The sequence below is a fragment of the Pinus tabuliformis genome, chromosome 1_1, assembly GCF_031772625.1.
Source record: "Pinus tabuliformis cultivar Carrire ecotype Pingquan chromosome 1_1, CPIR1, whole genome shotgun sequence".
In the NCBI taxonomy this organism is placed as follows: domain Eukaryota; kingdom Viridiplantae; phylum Streptophyta; class Pinopsida; order Pinales; family Pinaceae; genus Pinus; species Pinus tabuliformis.
In genome coordinates, this window is record NC_142297.1 from 51,296,387 (window position 1) to 51,313,716 (window position 17,330).

Sequence of the window (17,330 nt, forward strand, 5' to 3'; positions counted from 1 at the left end):
CTTGAGGACATTGCGGGAGATCACTATAGGTGTGCCAGATTTCAGTACTGATCACTTTGATACTTGTAGAGGATGTGCGATGGGCAAGTTTGCCAAATCCCCTTTTCCTAGCAGTGACAGCAGAGCGACTGGGATACTTGATTTGATTCATTCCGATGTGAGCGGTCAGATGTCTCATGTTTCCTTGAGTGGATATGAGTACTATGTTTTATTCATTGATGATCACTCCAGGAGGACCTGGATTTATTTCTTGAAGACCAAGAGTGAGGTCTTCAAGCGGTTTCAGGAGTTTACAGCTCTTGTGGAGACACAGACAGGTCGGAAGATCAAGTCCCTAAGGTCGGACAATGGGGGAGAGTACACCCTTGGAGAGTTTGTTGACTATTGTGCGAAGGCAGGCATTAGGAGGGAGTTCACTGTTCCTTACAACCCCCAGCAGAACGGGGTTGCGGAGAGGAAGAACAGATCCATCGTAGGGGCTGCCAAAGCCATGTTACATGATCAGGGGTTTCCATTGTTCTTGTGGGCAGAGGCCTGCAACACAACTGTTTATTTGCAGAATAGGAGTCTGCATCGTGCCTTGGGGCACATGACTCTGAAGGAGGCTTTTTCTGGCAAGAAGCCTGATATTGGTCATCTTCGTATCTTTGTGTGCATTACATACTCCTACATACCCAAGGAGAAGAGGACCAAACTAGAGCCCACCGCAGAGAAGGGTATCTTTGTGGGCTACAGTGAGACCTCAAAGGCCTTTCGGATTTACATTCCTGCACAGAGGAAAGTTGCTGTCAGACGGGATGTGAAGTTCGAGGACGACAGGGCCTTTAGGAGGTCACTAGAGTTAGAGTATCTGGATCAGCCAGACCCTCAGCAGCAGTTGAATCAGTCGCAGGGATCCAGTGGGCAAGGATCAGGAGGATCTGGAGGTACATCTATGAGGATGTCAGGTCCGTCAGTGAGCAGTGGCTCGCCGAGCCAAAGGGGTAGTGCTCCGGGCAGCATGTAGAGCAGTTCACTAGGGAGTCCACTGATGGACAGTTCACACGGTACCTCAGCTTCTACAGGTTCAGGTGCAGGCAGGAGGACAGCAGACAGACAGTCAGGAGTTCAGGCTCCTGATGATGATGGGGAGGAGGAGATTCATTCTCCTATGGGAGAAGTGCACTCAAGGAAGAGGAAGCCCAAGTGGCTTCAGGACACCTTGAGAGATGCCACATATGTTGCTGAGCCTAAGAGGCCGGTCAGAGAGAGTAGACCACCTGAGAGGTTTTTTAGCTATATGGCAATGGTTACCAGCATACTTGACTCTGAGCCTTCTAGCTATGAGGAGGCAGCTAGCCAGCAGGTCTGGAGAGAGGCCATGCAAGAGGAGTATTCTTCTATCATGAAGAATGATGTTTGGGAGGTGGTGCCGAGGCCTGAGGGCAAATCCGTGGTTACTTCCAGATGGCTTTACAAGGTAAAGCATGTTGCAGATGGCAACATTCAGAAATTCAAAGCGAGGTTTGTGGCTAGAGGGTTCTCCCAGGTAGAGGGAGTTGATTATGAGGAGACCTTCGCTCCCGTGGCTCAATATACTTCGATCCGCTCCATTATATCGATAGCAGCAGAGATGGGTTGGAAGATCCACCAGATGGATGTGAAGACTGCATTTCTCAATGGCTTCATACAGGAGGAGGTGTACATTGAGCAGCCACAGGGCTTTGAGGTGCATGGGAAGGAGTCCCATGTGTGCAGACTGAAGAAGGCCCTTTATGGCCTGAAGCAAGCTCCCAGAGCTTGGTACTCCAGGATAGATACATACTTGCAGGGGATGGGTTTCACAAAGAGTGAGGCAGATCCGAACCTTTACTTTATTGTGATAGGTGAGGAGCCTCTCATTCTGGTGCTGTATGTGGATGACTTGGTCATTACAGGTGCAGAGAGACTCATAGAGCACTGCAAGAGAGATCTTGCGGCGGAGTTTGAGATGAAGGACATCGACTTGATGCATTACTTTTTGGGTTTGGAGGTGTGGCAGGAGGGGCATTTCTTCCTGGGGCAGGGGAAGTATATTGTGGACATCCTTGGCAAATTCCACATGGAGGATTGTAGACCCATGTCAACACCGATGATCACCAACTGGAAGAAGCTTCATGCTTCGGATTCCGAGCTGGTGGATCCCACATTGTACAGGCAGCTGATTGGTTCCTTGATGTATTTGGTCAACACGATGAGTCAGTTTATGTGTGAGCCTAGGAAGCTTCACTGGGTCGCTGCAAAACACATTTTGCAATACTTGCAGGGGCAGTGGATTATGGTCTAGACTATAGGCAGGGGGATGGAGTGAGATTGGCAAGTTATACTGATTTTGATTGGACAGGTTGTGCTTCTGATTGGAAGAGCACTTCAGGGTGCTATTTTGGGTTGGGTTCAGCAGTAGTGTCATGGTTCAGCCGGAAGCAGCAGTCAGTAGCATTGAGTTCAGCGGAAGCAGAGTATATGGTAGCCAGTCTAGCTAGTTGTGAGGTCATCTGGCTTCGCAAGATGTTGTTTGGCTTATTTGGTCAGCCGTTGAGACCTTCAGTGATTTACTGTGATAATAAGAGTTGCATTAAACTCACGGAGAATCCAGTATTTCATGACAGGTCAAAGCATAGCAGGATCAAATATCATTTCATCAAACACTGTGTTCAAAAGGGCGCTGTGAAGCTTGAGTATATTCCCACTGATGAGCAGGTTGCAGATATTCTTACCAAAGCCTTACCACGGGGCAAGCATGACTACTTCAGAGACAAGATGGGTGTGGTGAGGAACACCTTCCTCGGTAAGAGGGAGTATTGAAATTTGGTACCGGAGGACAGGTGGTTCCCTAAGGCTTTGATCTTTGACCTAAGGAAAAGTGTCCAAAAGAATTTAATTTTTCTCCTAAAGTGACTTTATAATTTTTATAAAGTCAAATCTAATTTAAAAGTGACTTTAAGTGATAAAGTTACTAAAGTCTAATTTTAAAGTGACTATTAAAGTCAATGTAAAATTAGAAAGGAAAAGTGACTTTGGAAATAAATGACTAAGTGGGTCTTTATTAAAGTGGGGTGAATTAAAAAATAAAAAGTGAGATTTAAATGAGCATTTAATCTCAGCCCTAGACCTCAATCTATTTCAGCCATTGGATTTAGGGATCACCCAAAAGTCACTTAGGGTTAGATTAAGGGAGGAAAAGGAGGAAAAGGTCATTCATTCTTTCATGAGCAGATTGAGAGAGAGAGCAAGAGAGCAAGGGAGATTTCTGAGCAGGAGGAGGAGGCAGCAGCTTGGCACACATTCCAAGGCAGTTTACAGCAGTTTATTTTTAGAGGCCGTAGAGCAGTTGGGCACGATTTTCCAGGAAAACCGTACAGCAGTTGAGCACAGAAATCGAGGACCGTACAACAGATTTTCTACATAGAAATCGACGGCCGTACAGCAGATTTTCTGCACAGAAATCGAGGGTTGTACAGCTGATTTTCTGCACAGAAATAGAGGTCCGTACAGCAGTCCATACAATCCGTACAGCAGTCGTACAACAGTTTTCCAGTTGGTTGTGTGGCACGAAAATCGAGATAAGTTGTAAAATTTGCTTGCTAATTTTTTCTTAATATTTCTCATTGTAAAAAGGCATTTTTTCAGAAATAAGGAGCTCTCGAACTGGTTTTCCCCAAGAGTTGTAGGGGTTTTTCCAAGGTCACATTGACCAAAAATCACTATGTTCAAATGTGTTAAATGGCTGTTTGTACCTGCTGATTTTTTATTTTTGCATTTTCCAGCATTCTGTAAATTTCCAGAATTTGTGTTTTCAACAAAAATTTATTTTTCCAGTTGTTGAATGTATGGATATGGGAAAGGGCATTTAACTATATGGGAGAAATAAGGTGAAACTGAAAACCGGGGTGGGAAATGAGAAATTTCATCATAAAGCAATCAAGTGGTATGGAGATAGGAACTTGACGAGATAAGAAAATATTTTTTGTGGATGAAAATGATAATTGTTAAATGATGTATGTATAAGTCAACACGGATCAACAAACCCTCATGCAAGTAAATTAAGCATGATATAAAATTAAATCATGATGACCTAGTGTTTATATGCAATTGCATATAGCGATATTGGAATCCGTAAGCCAAAGGGTAAATGGATGTAAAACCAAGGGATTTTAATTTTGAGATAGATGATTTAAATAATGATTGTATAACTAGTAATATCTTAACAATGAATTTCACCAGAATTTCCTTGGGGAAGGAAGAATATGTGACGAGAGATTAAGACTCAAGATGATGAGGCTCATGTGAAATTTAACGATGTAGTTAGATGAGTATACCTACAGTGTAAATAGTCAACTTCCTAATATAAAGAACAGGAAAGGATTATCTAAAAGTAATTGGTATCTTGATGAAAACATGACACTAATAGCACTAATGAGATAACATATATCCTGGATGGATGTTGAATAATCTTAGTTCATAGTTGGTATAAAATGTTTATACGAGCAAATGAAATTGATTTTTCTGATGAATCATGATAAGAATGCTTATAGTGTATTATTCTATATTTGATGGTCCTCATATTGATGATGTTTCATGATATGATGGTATGAGGGTAATCATGCACATGTGGTTCATATTTATATAATTATTACAATAGTGATCATGTATAATTATGATGATTATGATATGCATAGGCATTATGATGTTATGTCGAGGTATATTGACATATCCATTTACTACGTGATGATAGGTATTTAATGTTGAATACTCATGATGGATATGATATGCATAATGTGGCATAGGAATTATGATGCTATAGTATGAGGTTTATTGACATGTGGTTCATTTATTATGTGAAGTCATGATATGTCTTTGATGCAAATATGTTGATGTTATAACTTATGATGGTATTTCATGAGGTGAAGCATGTGATAGTTGCATACAAATTTATGACATGCATGAGCATGCAGTTCGTTATTATTCATAATGTTGCGATTAACAATGATGAATGTTCTCATGATGACATGCAAGACTTGGCATGTGGATTATTTTCTATGATACTATGATGGTATAGCTAATGCATTGGTTGCATGTTGAGATGTGGTGATTGATAGGAAATCACAAATGGGCCGAGAGGGCTGGTTTATTTGATGATCTCGTAGGAGCCCATACCTGTGAGGGAGAATATGTAACACCATATGGGTTGGGGACAAACTTAATCAACACTACATATGCCAGTGGTTCCTTTGTCTTGTATAGCTCTTGATGGATAGCTCTTGAGGGCTATGGGACCATCTTGAGGAGGCCAAGTGCTTAATATTGAAGGCTAGGTGCCTAGTATTATATTGGGATGCCAAAGTCTGGTAGGGGTGTAAGGACTTTGATGCCTGGGGTTGTGCGCCTTAGTGAGTTGTGGAGGGAGTGGGCCAACCTTGCGAGATGCCCAGAGACATTGAGCACTGTACCGGATGCCTGCCTTGGGGCCTTGGGGGCAAATGAGGTCTGAGTTAGGCGCGAGCCTTGGGGCCAGCCTTGGACTAGGATACAGACCGAGGAGGCTTATGCCTGATTCCGAAAGTGGGAAAAATGACAGAGATTCCTTGGGATTTCTCGGGTGTTGTGAAGTTTTTGATGTCTGTTGGTTATACTAGTTCAACAAAGAGTGTCGGGATTGTTACATGAAGTAATAAATAACAAAATAAATGTAATGTCCCTTAATAATAAATAATAAATAATAAAAATAAAAATAAAAACTTAACTTCAGGACGAAGTTCCTTAAAGTGGGAGAGTATGTAATGTCCCTCAATAATAAATAATAAATAATATAATATAATATTAAATAAAAAAATAGTAATAGTAAATAAATAATAAATAATAATAAATTAATTACATGCTCTAAATAAATATAAATAAGAATAAACAGAAAAATAGTAAAAATTAGTAAAGCTATCAAAAAGTAAAAACAAAAGAAATAAAACAAGAAAGCAGTAAAAAAATCAGTAAAACTATCAAAAAATAAAAACAAAAGAATAAAACAAGAAAGCAGTAAAGTTGCATGTTGACACATGGAGTGTGTGTATGTGGTTCCCCTTCCAAAAGTGGGAAAAAGGACAGAGATTCCTTGGGATTTCCCGAGTGTTGTGAAACATTCGATGTTTGCTAGTTATACTAGTTGAACAGAGGGTGTCGGGATTGTTACGTGAAATAATAAATAACAAAATAAATGTAATGTCCCTTAATAATAAATAATAAAAATAAAAATAAAAACTTAACTTCAGGACGAAGTTCCTTAAAGTGGGGGAGTATGTAATGTCCCTCAATAATAAATAATAAATAATAAAAATAATAAATTATAAAAATAATAAATAATAAATAATATAATATAATATTAAATAAATAATAAACAATAAATAAAAAATTAGTAATAGTAAATAAATAATAAATTAATTACATGCTCTAAATAAATATAAATAAGAATAAACAAAAAATTAGTAAAAATCAGTAAAGCTATCAAAAAGTAAAAACAAAAGAAATAAAACAAAAAAGCAGTAAAAAATCAGTGAAGCTATCAAAAAGTAAAAACAAAATAATAAAACAAGAAAGCTAATAAAGTTGCATGTTGACACATGGAGTGTGTGCATGTGGTTCCCCTTCCAATGTTTGCTCTATTTAATAGATGGGGAGGAAGATGAGAGGCATTCCATCATTCCATGATTCCACCATCCATTCTCTTGGGAGAATAGTGTTGTGAGACAAAGGATTCCCTGGCAGTAGTACATTGATTGAGGGCTCGGGGGTGGCCAGTTGTAGCAAGATTTTGTGCAACTGAGCCTACGGTTGGGTGGAGAGTCGTCCCCAAGACTTTGTTGCAGGTAGTAAAATTCAACTAGCATTCCACAGGTAAGTTGTCTCTCTTCACTCATATTTTTGTAATTTAATGTTAACTAGTTGATAAAGTGCTTGTTGATTATAAATCGCTTGATTAATCTAATTAATTATGTGTTGTTATTTCGGGGCTGTTACATTGATGACGATTATAACTTCTAGATGATTGACGTTATATGGTTCAATCTATGTTTTTATGCCTTTTATATCTAATTCATCATTCTACATGCTTTTGTTGGCATATATGCATCAAAAGATAATAAAAAAATATATTATATAAAAATTGCTCCCCGATTCGCTCCCGAACTGGGAGCTTTTGAAAATGTCGCTCCGACTCACACTCCCAAGTAACCTTGGTCTGATCGCCAAAGGTTGGGATTAAACTTTGCTCTGATACAAAATGAAAGGAACCAATTTGGTTCATATGATGAACATCCAAAATAAATGGAATAACAAAGGAATCCATCTAGATTAAAATTTAAAATATTAGACCGCATAAACTATGACAAATGATGATAGAATACAATGAGGGGTCCGGTAATATATACCTAATTAGTTTTTTCACTAAAAGTTGTCCTTTAGTTAAGACATTTCCTTTCATCGGGATGTGTCTTTTCATTAGTTATCATTGTTATTTTTACTTTTTATATTTATGTTTATTGTAAGTACAAAAGTAATACACATTAAAGAACTAAAAAGAACGTCTAAAAATATTTACCTGTGTCAATGGTCCAAAATAAAAATAAAAATGCATTGAAATGACTACACTTACAACCCAGGAAATAGATCATCATGTTCAATATAAAATATAGACAAATGAATAAAAGCATCAATACCTTTCCAGTTTGAAGGTGCACCTCCCGAACTGAAGACTGCACATATGATATTAACAATCACAAATAAGTTAAGAGGTCATTACTCTTGTATAAAGTTAAGAATAAGGTCAAGAGGTCATTACTCCTGTGTATGTGTGTGTCTATATATATATATATATATATATATATATATATATATATATATATATATATATATATATATATATATATATATATGATGCATCTTAGTAAACAAAGATATATAAAATTTATTAGAGAACATGCACCAAAATCAATCAATAACTGCGGAATTATGAAAGAACTTTTATTATTTAGCTTTTGATTATGAAATTCAAATAAAGAAAAGAAACCATCTATGCAATTGAACTTTTGGACAAAAAAAATCATGAACCCCCTTTCAGTGCACCTCCCGAACTAAAGACTGCACATATGATATTAACAATCACAAATAAGTTAAGAGGTCATTACTCTTGTATAAAGTTAAGAATAAGGTCAAAAGGCCATTACTCCTCTGTGTGTGTGTGTGTGATGCATCTTAGTAAACAAAAATATATAAAAGTTATTAGAGAACATGCACCAAAATCAATCAATAACTGCAGAATTATGAAATAACTTTTCTTATTTAACTTTTGATTATGAAATTCAAATATAGGAAAGAAACCATCTATGCAATTGGACTTTTGGACAAAAAAAATCATGAACCCCCCTAGAAATTCTATTATTCATTAGTCATAGATACGACTCCAAAAAGATATCTTTCTCAGCCTTTTGGCTAAGATCAAGTGTGGTATTTGTTCTTATCAGTTTAATATCTGATTCGTGGTTCATAGAACCACATGATATTAAATGTGTTTTCTAGGGGGAGGACCCACTCACAATAGCTTGTTATTGGGGATCTCGGGCATTGCTTGTGCGTTGCACTATAGCACCAGTCTAGCGCATAGATAAGACTCGAAAATAAACTTATATTCACTTCTGAAAACTAGTCTATATACAAATACATCTAGATGATATACATATGGAGCTACTCTCTCAAGTATAAAGATGTACAAAAAAGTTCAAAATAAAAAGAGTGAAATACATTCTTAGTTTTCACAAGTGTCTAAAAGTTCGTTAATGCAACTACCAATACATCATGTATGGAAAGCATGTGTTACTCCTCATGTTACATGAGACTCTTCAGCATTTTTCAGTTGCACTTAGCAAGTGTTTCTTGATGACACACATGATTCCATTTTCAAATGCAGTTGAGGGTTATTTTATGGATCCACGCAACTTCCCCAACATCACCCTTATGGTATTACTTGTTGAAAATAGTGTAACTATGTTCGGTCTTCATCATGTAAAATATTGTAACAATGTAATTTGGTATCAAGAAAAAATCGTTTTATTTTTGTCTTGGTCTAGCTATGGCTCCAATTGAAGAGACTTAGGATGAGTCATATAAAAGAAAGACAAGCATGTATTCTTACACGTGTAAATGTAATTGTTGTATGTCAAAAATCCTTCTAGATCATCAATGAAATACTCCAACATGTACCCCCGGATTTGATGGAAAGAAACCACTTAAAATAAATCATTTGGACAATTCTGGAAGGCTCTCATTATGTCGGCCTAATCTAGGATCATGTTGGCTTAGAGGTGATGAGGCAAGCCTATATAAAGGCTACGTTGGCACCTTCTCACAACACAATAATCCTCACTCATTACATGAAGGATAGCAAAGTGAAAGGGTCGAAGAAGAAGGGTAGCCGCAGTCAATGAGGATGTATGTTCCCTCATCTGAGTTCATCACCAAACATGCTCTCAAGTGCGGCTATCTAATCTGATCTGGGGCATCATGTCATATGGGTATATTGTTGGGTTATAGATCCAATCTAGCTACAATTTGCATAAGGAAGTCAGTGCAAGAGAGATCAAAGTCATCAAAGGGCTAGAAGAGCCCTATCTCTCCCATCACATGGATCTACATCCTAAAGCGGAAGATTTTGTCTTCACAGCCCTATAACTGTCATTCCGTTGACATCACCAAATCTCAGATCAAGAGGTTGTTGTGTGTGTGATGGATCTACATGAAGAGCGAAGATAAAAAGAGGCTAGAAGAGCCTATCCGAGACCATCATTACTGTCTGTCATACTCTTGCTACAGATCTGATATACTGTTCAGAATTGCAGAAAGATACATAATGCTTGGGTACATGGTTGGAGGTATTGTCATCTGATGTTGAAGGTATTATTGAGTCAATGTTCGGGTCATGTAATTTCTCAATAAAGATTCTATAAGAAAGAGTTAAAAGGGTTTTTCCTCTCACTGTTTGGAGAGGTTTTTGCCCTGGAATGGTGCCAATATCTTGTGTTTCTGTGCATCTTGATCTTCTTGTTTTTGATAGCTAGTTGATGATAATAATTCATGTAAACAATAAGGAGCAAAATCTAAAGAAATAATATCACAAGCAGTTATCACAGTTAACAGAAATCGAATATTTAAAATTGCCCTTCATTTCTCAACATTACTGACCACTATCTCAGTGGTGGGTGTGTCATCTCTAAAGGAAAATGGTTAGTGCTATGTTATAACTTATATGCTTATACCTATGTTGTAGGAAACGTCCCCCAAGGTGGCATACCCGTACCCAAACTCCCCGAAACGTTGAAACGCCACCGAAACGTGACCAAATTGTGGTTGAAATGCCTTGGGTGGCGTTTCCTAATCTAGAAACACTATCGAACTGTTTTGGTAGCGTTTCAACCCAAATCTGCCCCATTTCCGCCCAATTTTGCTCCATTTCTATCACTTTGTTCCTTTTGTAGGCTCACTCAAGCACCCAAGAAGGCTCTAGGGGCCTTTTACAGCCAAAATAAATTTAATATAACATTATTTTATCTCTAATCACTCCAAAAACTAATTTATCTCTAATCTATCCATGCTTTAGTTCTGCTAAAAAAGCAACTTGTTCTATTTTGGGTAATGAAGATGAGGATTAGGATTATAAAATATGTAATTGTATTTGTCATTACCTCATGTTATATTTCATAGCCACATATAAAGGTTGATTTTGGATGTAAAGCCTCGTGTATAAAGGTTGATTTTCGAATCTTGGATGTACAACCTCATTTACAAAGGATAATTTTGTATTTTGAATCATGTAATCATCTATGAGAGTTAACATAGGTTGGGTATTCCATCAAAAATGTCATTTATGTGTCTTGTTACCCACCATTTTGTGGGTGATATCCCTAGGAGAAAAAAAATTCTCCAATATGGTCCTCAGCCAGCAACCCCTTGCAGCCACCAACTAGCTCGTTGTGCTATTTCTCCACCACTTGAGCCAGGCATGTGGTCCCTCACCCATCCGCCATGATCGTATGTTTGAAGGCGGGCCTCCAAAACCTAAAGGTATACCTTGTCATTAGGTAATTGAGTATTGTAGTTTGGTTATCAAAGACACTTATGGGCATGGATTAATGGGGGGATTCGACGGAAAGAATGGGCTAGGTCTGTGCTCTTGTCCCCCAGACCCCTTTTGGACACCAACCTTGGATTCTAGTTCCGTCGAATCTCTTTTAATGACCATTTGGCTTTAGGGATGGTATTGCATGGGAAACCCTCATTTTGGTTGCGCGATCTCGCTCCCTCATCCACATATATTGCCCCCTTCCCACTCATTATAACCCCATTCATCATTTCTCCCACTTGGGTTCACATTCCTTCACTGGGTCCACATAGGGCTAGCTCTCCCCTTCCCCTTGCACACACCTTGGGTCGGGCCCGGAATGATGCCCTGGAGGTTGATGCAGCTAAAAAGAAAAGTAAAAGCATAATTGGCTACATTCAACAGGAAAATGTACCACAAAATGCAAAATATGGCCAGGACAAACACATTTAGCATGTGGACAAAGCAATGATGCCCTGGAGGTTGATGCAGCTAAAAAGAAAAGTAAAAGCATAATTGGCTACATTCAACAGGAAAATGTACCACAAAACGCAAAATATGGCCAGGACAAACACATTTAGCATGTGGACAAAGCTAATGCATGAGCTCTGCCCCATCATCATGGCCATCACCCTAATTCCTACAGCCTCTATGAGCCTCCTTCATCATATAGGAACCCATGATTATCCCAACCCTTGGTGGGCAATGAATCGCCTTACCTTAAAAGCGGGTATCCACTGCTATATCTCACACACTATGCTCTTATCCCTTGAGCCTCGAGCAGTTATCATAAAAAGGCAAAAGGCATATAAAGTAGGGTGGAAAAATCAAGGTCGAGGCACCTCATGTACCACGATTGCTCCCTCTTATACATTATATACCCAAGTGTGGGCTTCCCTTTTACTAGCTACCCTTGTACCCCAGCATGTGGCCCAAGGTTGCCCCTTTTCATTCCCTACTCCATCCATCTCTTTATCACATGCCACCATCTTTTAAAGGATGTACCTTGGACATAGTATCCTCTTTAGAAGTAGAAACCACCTAATGGGATACTTGGTTAACCCCATTTGGAACTTGGAGAAATCAGCACTTGCCAAAGCCCATTATGGAATGGCAGGACATTATGAAGTTATGGTCTATGGTTTGTAAGCTCTGTAACTTGATTTCCTTGATGACTTGTCGAACTGTAAGGCTAGGGGACGCATTGGATCTTATGCAGGATTGCAGGTGGTCTCCATCTTGGGTTTGGTCTCCCTATATGGGGTCCTAACCCTCCAAAGGGCTACATTGGCACATGTAGGGTGTGTGTTGAGAGCCATGGGCATCCACAACAATAGATAGGACTCCATGGATCCCTAGAGATGTTCAGAGGTTGCTCAAGATTCACCTATTGGACGAGGAAGATGCACCCGGCTCACCTTTGCCCAGCTAGCCCCACAGGTTGCACCATGCACTTGGCAGATGACCCAGGACTTGTATGTTGATGTGGCATCACTTACACCATCATCTGAGCCCTTACGGATGGTCTATAGGCATTTTCGACTTACTTGGAGACCCATGAGGTCACTTGTGTGCCCTCACAGCCATGGGGAGCACCACATGTTTATTATTTGGAGAACAAGGGGCCAACACCTTGTCCATAACTTTTGGAAATCCAACTCATCATTTTGGCACTTATAGACTTCATCAGGCCTCTTAGAGAGCCCAACAACATGCATTATTGATTATTTGACCTCTTGAGAGGCCTATTATTTTATTTATGAGCTAGTTTGGTGGGCTTGTCACCAACATACAATTATTTGCACATTATGGGCTAATGTAGGCTCAAATTAGGTAATTCGAACTCCTAATGACTGTATATATAGGAGAGACATCAATTCATTTGTATCATTACATGGATTGGAGCATTCTCTCTCTTAAGAATTTTGCATTTCTTTCTTGGAGGACAAATTGGAGCATGGATGAATTTTGATGTTTGGATTGGATTTTCTTATCTTGGAGCTTCTTTAATGGCAAATGTATTGATGGTTGGATATATTCTCTTACATGTAAGTACAACTTTGATGCTAATTTATTTCTTTGTCACATACATTGATCATGGGATTTTCACTATTTTAGGGCTAATTGTTGCATGCATTTACAACTTCATTGTGGAATTATGTTTCTATATAGCATATCTCTATGTATGGGCCATGTTTGTTGAACTAATTTTCCTAGAGATAGAAGTTATCTTGATAGGCCATCTTCATCTGCAAGCGAAGTATAAACACTTTAAGGTCACTTTCTTTTTCTGCCCTAACATTGGACGAAGTTTCCCTTAGAGTCTCCTTGAGCTAGAAGTGAGATCCTCCTTCATATTTCTTCTTGACTTCATAACCCCAAAAGGAATTAGGCATTGGTCCACCATAAGACAATCACCTTAAACCTTTTTCTTTACCTTTTTGCTTTCTTTTCAAGGTCTAGCAACGCTGGGCCACCTAGGGCATCACTTTCTCAACAAAGTAGCCATAGAAAAAGTTCAATCTCCTAGCCTCTACTGTGTTGGTGTATCCTCAAGGTCTCCTCCAAATTTGAAGAAATTATGACGGTGGGATTGTGAGATATCCCAAGCCCTAGCCCTAAGATCAAACTTTGCCTTGGTGTTCCCTAGGCTAGTACCGCATAGGATCACTTTGACACCTTTAAGTGGAAATTATTGTTTTGATCCTTAACCTGTAAAAATTTCTCATTTCCCACCCCAGTTTTCAGCTTCACCTTATTTCTCCAAAATAGTTAAATGCCCTTTCCCATATCCATACACTCAACAACTGAAAAATAAATTTTGCTGAAAACACAAATTCTGGAAATTTTACAGAATGCTGGAAAATGCAAAAATAAAAAATCAGCAAGTCAAACAGCATTTAACACATTTAAACACAGGAATTTTTGGTCAAGGTGACCCTGGAAAAACCCCCTACAACTCTTGGGGAAAACCAGTTCGAGAGCTCCTTCTTATTTCTGAAAAATGCGTTTTTTTACAGTGAGAAATATTCAGCAAAAATCAGCAAGTAAACTTTTACAACTTAACTCGATTTCCATGCCTCACAACCAACTGGAAAAACTTGCAAACTGCAAAATCTGAACAGCGATAAATGCTGTACGTCGTCCTTGATTTCTGTGCCAATTTTAAGCCTTAAATTTTGTTGTACGGCCTGCCTAAAAAATCGTGCAAGCTGCCAAAAATTCTGTTGTATAATTTCCTTGATTTTTGTGCCGAAAACTGTTGTACGGCCTCCTTGAAAATCGTGCCAGCAAACTCAGATTTCTGCTCCTCGATTTCTGTGCAAACTGATGTATGGCCTCCTTGAAAATCGTGCCCAAAAAACCTGTCTTTCACTGTATGCTAACTCAGCTGTACCTACTTGCTGGAATGCTGCCTCCTCCTCCCTGTCCAGAAATCTCCCTTACTCTCTTGCTCTCCTTCTCCCAATCTGCTCAGGAAAGAATGAATGACATTTTCCTCATTTTCCTCTTTTAATCTAACCCTAAGTGACTTTTGGGTGATCCCTAAATCCAATGGCTGAAATAGATTGAGATCTAGGGCTGAGATTAAATGCTCATTTAAATCTCACTTTCTATTTTTTAATTCACCACACTTTAATAAAGACCCACTTAGTTATTTATTTCCATAGTCACTTTTCCTTTCTAATTTTACATTGACTTTATTAAAGTCACTTTAAAAGTAAACTTTAGTAACTTTATCACTTAAAGTCACTTTTAAATTAAATTTGACTTAATAAAAATTATAAAGTCACTTTAGGAGAAAAATTAAATTCTTTTGGACACTTTTCCTTAGGCCAAAGATCAAAGCCTTAGGGAACCACCTGTCATCCAGTACCAAATTTCAACACTCCCTCTTACCGAGGAAGGTGTTCCTCACCACACCCATCTTGTCTCTGAAGTAGTCATGCTTGCCCCGTGGTAAGGCTTTGGTAAGAATATCTGCAACCTGCTCATCAGTGGGAATATACTCAAGCTTTACAGCGCCCTTTTGAACACAGTCTCTGATGAAATGATATTTGATCCCTATATGCTTTGACCTGTTATGAAATACTGGATTCTCTGTGAGTTTAATGCAACTCTGATTATCACAGTAAATCACTGAAGGTCTCAACGGCTGACCAAATAAGCCAAACAACATCTTGCGAAGCCAGATGGCCTCACAACTAGCTAGACTGGCTACCATATACTCTGCCTCCGCTGAACTCAATGCTACTGACTGCTGCTTTCAGCTGAACCATGACACTACTGTTGAACCCAACCCAAAACAGCACCCTAAAGTGCTCTTCCTATCAGAAGCACAACCTGCCCAATCAGAATCAATATAACTTGCCAATCTCACTCCATCCCCCTGCTTGTAGTCCAGACCATAATCCACTGCCGCAAAATGTGTTTTGCAGCCACCCAGTGAACCTTCCTAGGCTCACACATAAACTGACTCATCGTGTTGACTGTGTTGTCGCGCGGATTGACACGACAACGCTCAGACCGGGGGCTGTCACTCTGAACCCTGGTCTCTCCGTTTAAGCCTGTCTCCCACGGCTAAGGGGGGTAGACCCTGAGGAAAGATGAAGGCCAACTGCCAAACAGTTGGGCCGGGAGACGAGATGCACTAAAAAGGTTTTATTGATTTGATAGACCAGTGCCTTTCTAGATTGGTGCCTAAATGATTACTTTCTAGGTGATATAAGAGCATAAATCATAAACAACAATCACCTATCATCAAATGATCAGAACAATGCTTTAGATGTCCAGTAAAAGCCACAAAGTTCCTCGAATAACAATATCCGGCAAACTAAGAGAGATAAATTGCTTGAAATAACAGTGAAACCAGATATCTATTTTATGCTCAGATCTCAGCACGAAAGATATACAATGCGAAACAACTGATGGTGGTAAGATCAATTCTCCACAAAAAGGAAATTTTTATGCTTTTTAAATTTTTTTTATTTTCTTTTTTAAATTTCAAAATTTAAAATCTAATTAAAATTAAACTAAAATATAAAAATAAAATCTATTAAAACTCTAAACTAAACTAAAATTTAAAATCAAATTACTAAAAATCTAATTAAAATCTAAGTCTAGAACCTAAACATTTTTATTTTTTTTTTGCTTTTTAATATGATTTAAATTTAAAACAAATAAGCCTAAAAAATCTAAAACATTAACTAAAAAAAAACTAAAAAAAACTACAACAATATAAACTATGAAGACTTTAGAACTATATGAAAATTTAAATAAAACAAATTCTAATAAATCTAAACTAAACCTAAGGAATTAAAATTTAATTACAATCAGAACTATACGCTACCCTACAATTAAAACTTAACAAAATAAAATTAAAAAAAAAAGACAGAAACTATACTCTAAACTAAACTACGCTATCACACAGGATCAGGCATTTACACACTAAATCGAAAAAAAAAAAAAATGAATACGTGACATGGAAAATGTGATTTGAAATGAAAATGCGGCTGCTAGACGGAATGACGGAGGGCTGTGAGGACACGACTTTGACAGCGGCAAGCAGGCTCCACCTGAATCGATTCCAACCGCTTCACAACCCAAGGAAGCAGTAAATCGACTTTGGTTCAACGAAGCTGCTGCTCCAGGCCGTCAAAGGGTTTACGCTGCTCTCCTTGCCTCAATCGAACCAGAGTATGCGTGAAACCTAACTTACGGCTATGCAAAATGAGAGAGGCGTATATCCATTAACCAGCAGATAAATGGAAATGCGAATTTCAAAGCCGGAACTGTGACTGCGCCCAGCAAAGGAAAGCTTATGAAAACGATGGAAAGCCCGAGAAAAACAAGGACGCGGATCAAGATCCGAAACTCAATCACGCTAAAAGATTTGCTTATCAAGAGCTCACGTGACCCCCACGTCAGACAGATGCAAAGGAAGCGTTTAAGAAAAACGAGCAATGTGCTTCCCAAACGAACCACGCAGAAAAAATAAAGACAGCTTCGTTTTGATCAAGCGCTTGCAAATTAAGGAGAACAGCGGGGTTTCAAAACATACCTGCGACGATTGAAGGTTACCTGCAGACACTCGTGATGGCGATCAGTTGCGCATAAGGACGTTTTCTTCCTCTGTCTTACAGCAAGGAGCCACAGCCTTCTTTCCCCAGCT

The 17,330-nt window shown here is 38.7% G+C and overlaps 1 protein-coding gene and 1 non-coding gene across 4 annotated transcripts in view; one reads left to right on the top strand and one right to left on the bottom strand.

Annotated features, from left to right (window-relative positions):
- Nucleotides 1-17,330, bottom strand: part of QC (glutaminyl cyclase) — a 414,279-nt gene that overhangs the window by 279,483 nt on the left and 117,466 nt on the right. For all 3 annotated transcript variants that reach the window (XM_089391524.1, XM_089391522.1, XM_089391523.1), the window contains exon 3: nucleotides 7,725-7,760. In XM_089391524.1, the coding sequence (XP_089247650.1) occupies nucleotides 7,725-7,760 (36 nt within the window). The remainder of the gene's footprint in view (nucleotides 1-7,724; nucleotides 7,761-17,330) is intronic.
- Nucleotides 8,476-8,671, top strand: LOC149211525 (U2 spliceosomal RNA). Its single transcript, XR_016251303.1, has one exon. It is a non-coding gene; the product is annotated as a U2 spliceosomal RNA (small nuclear RNA).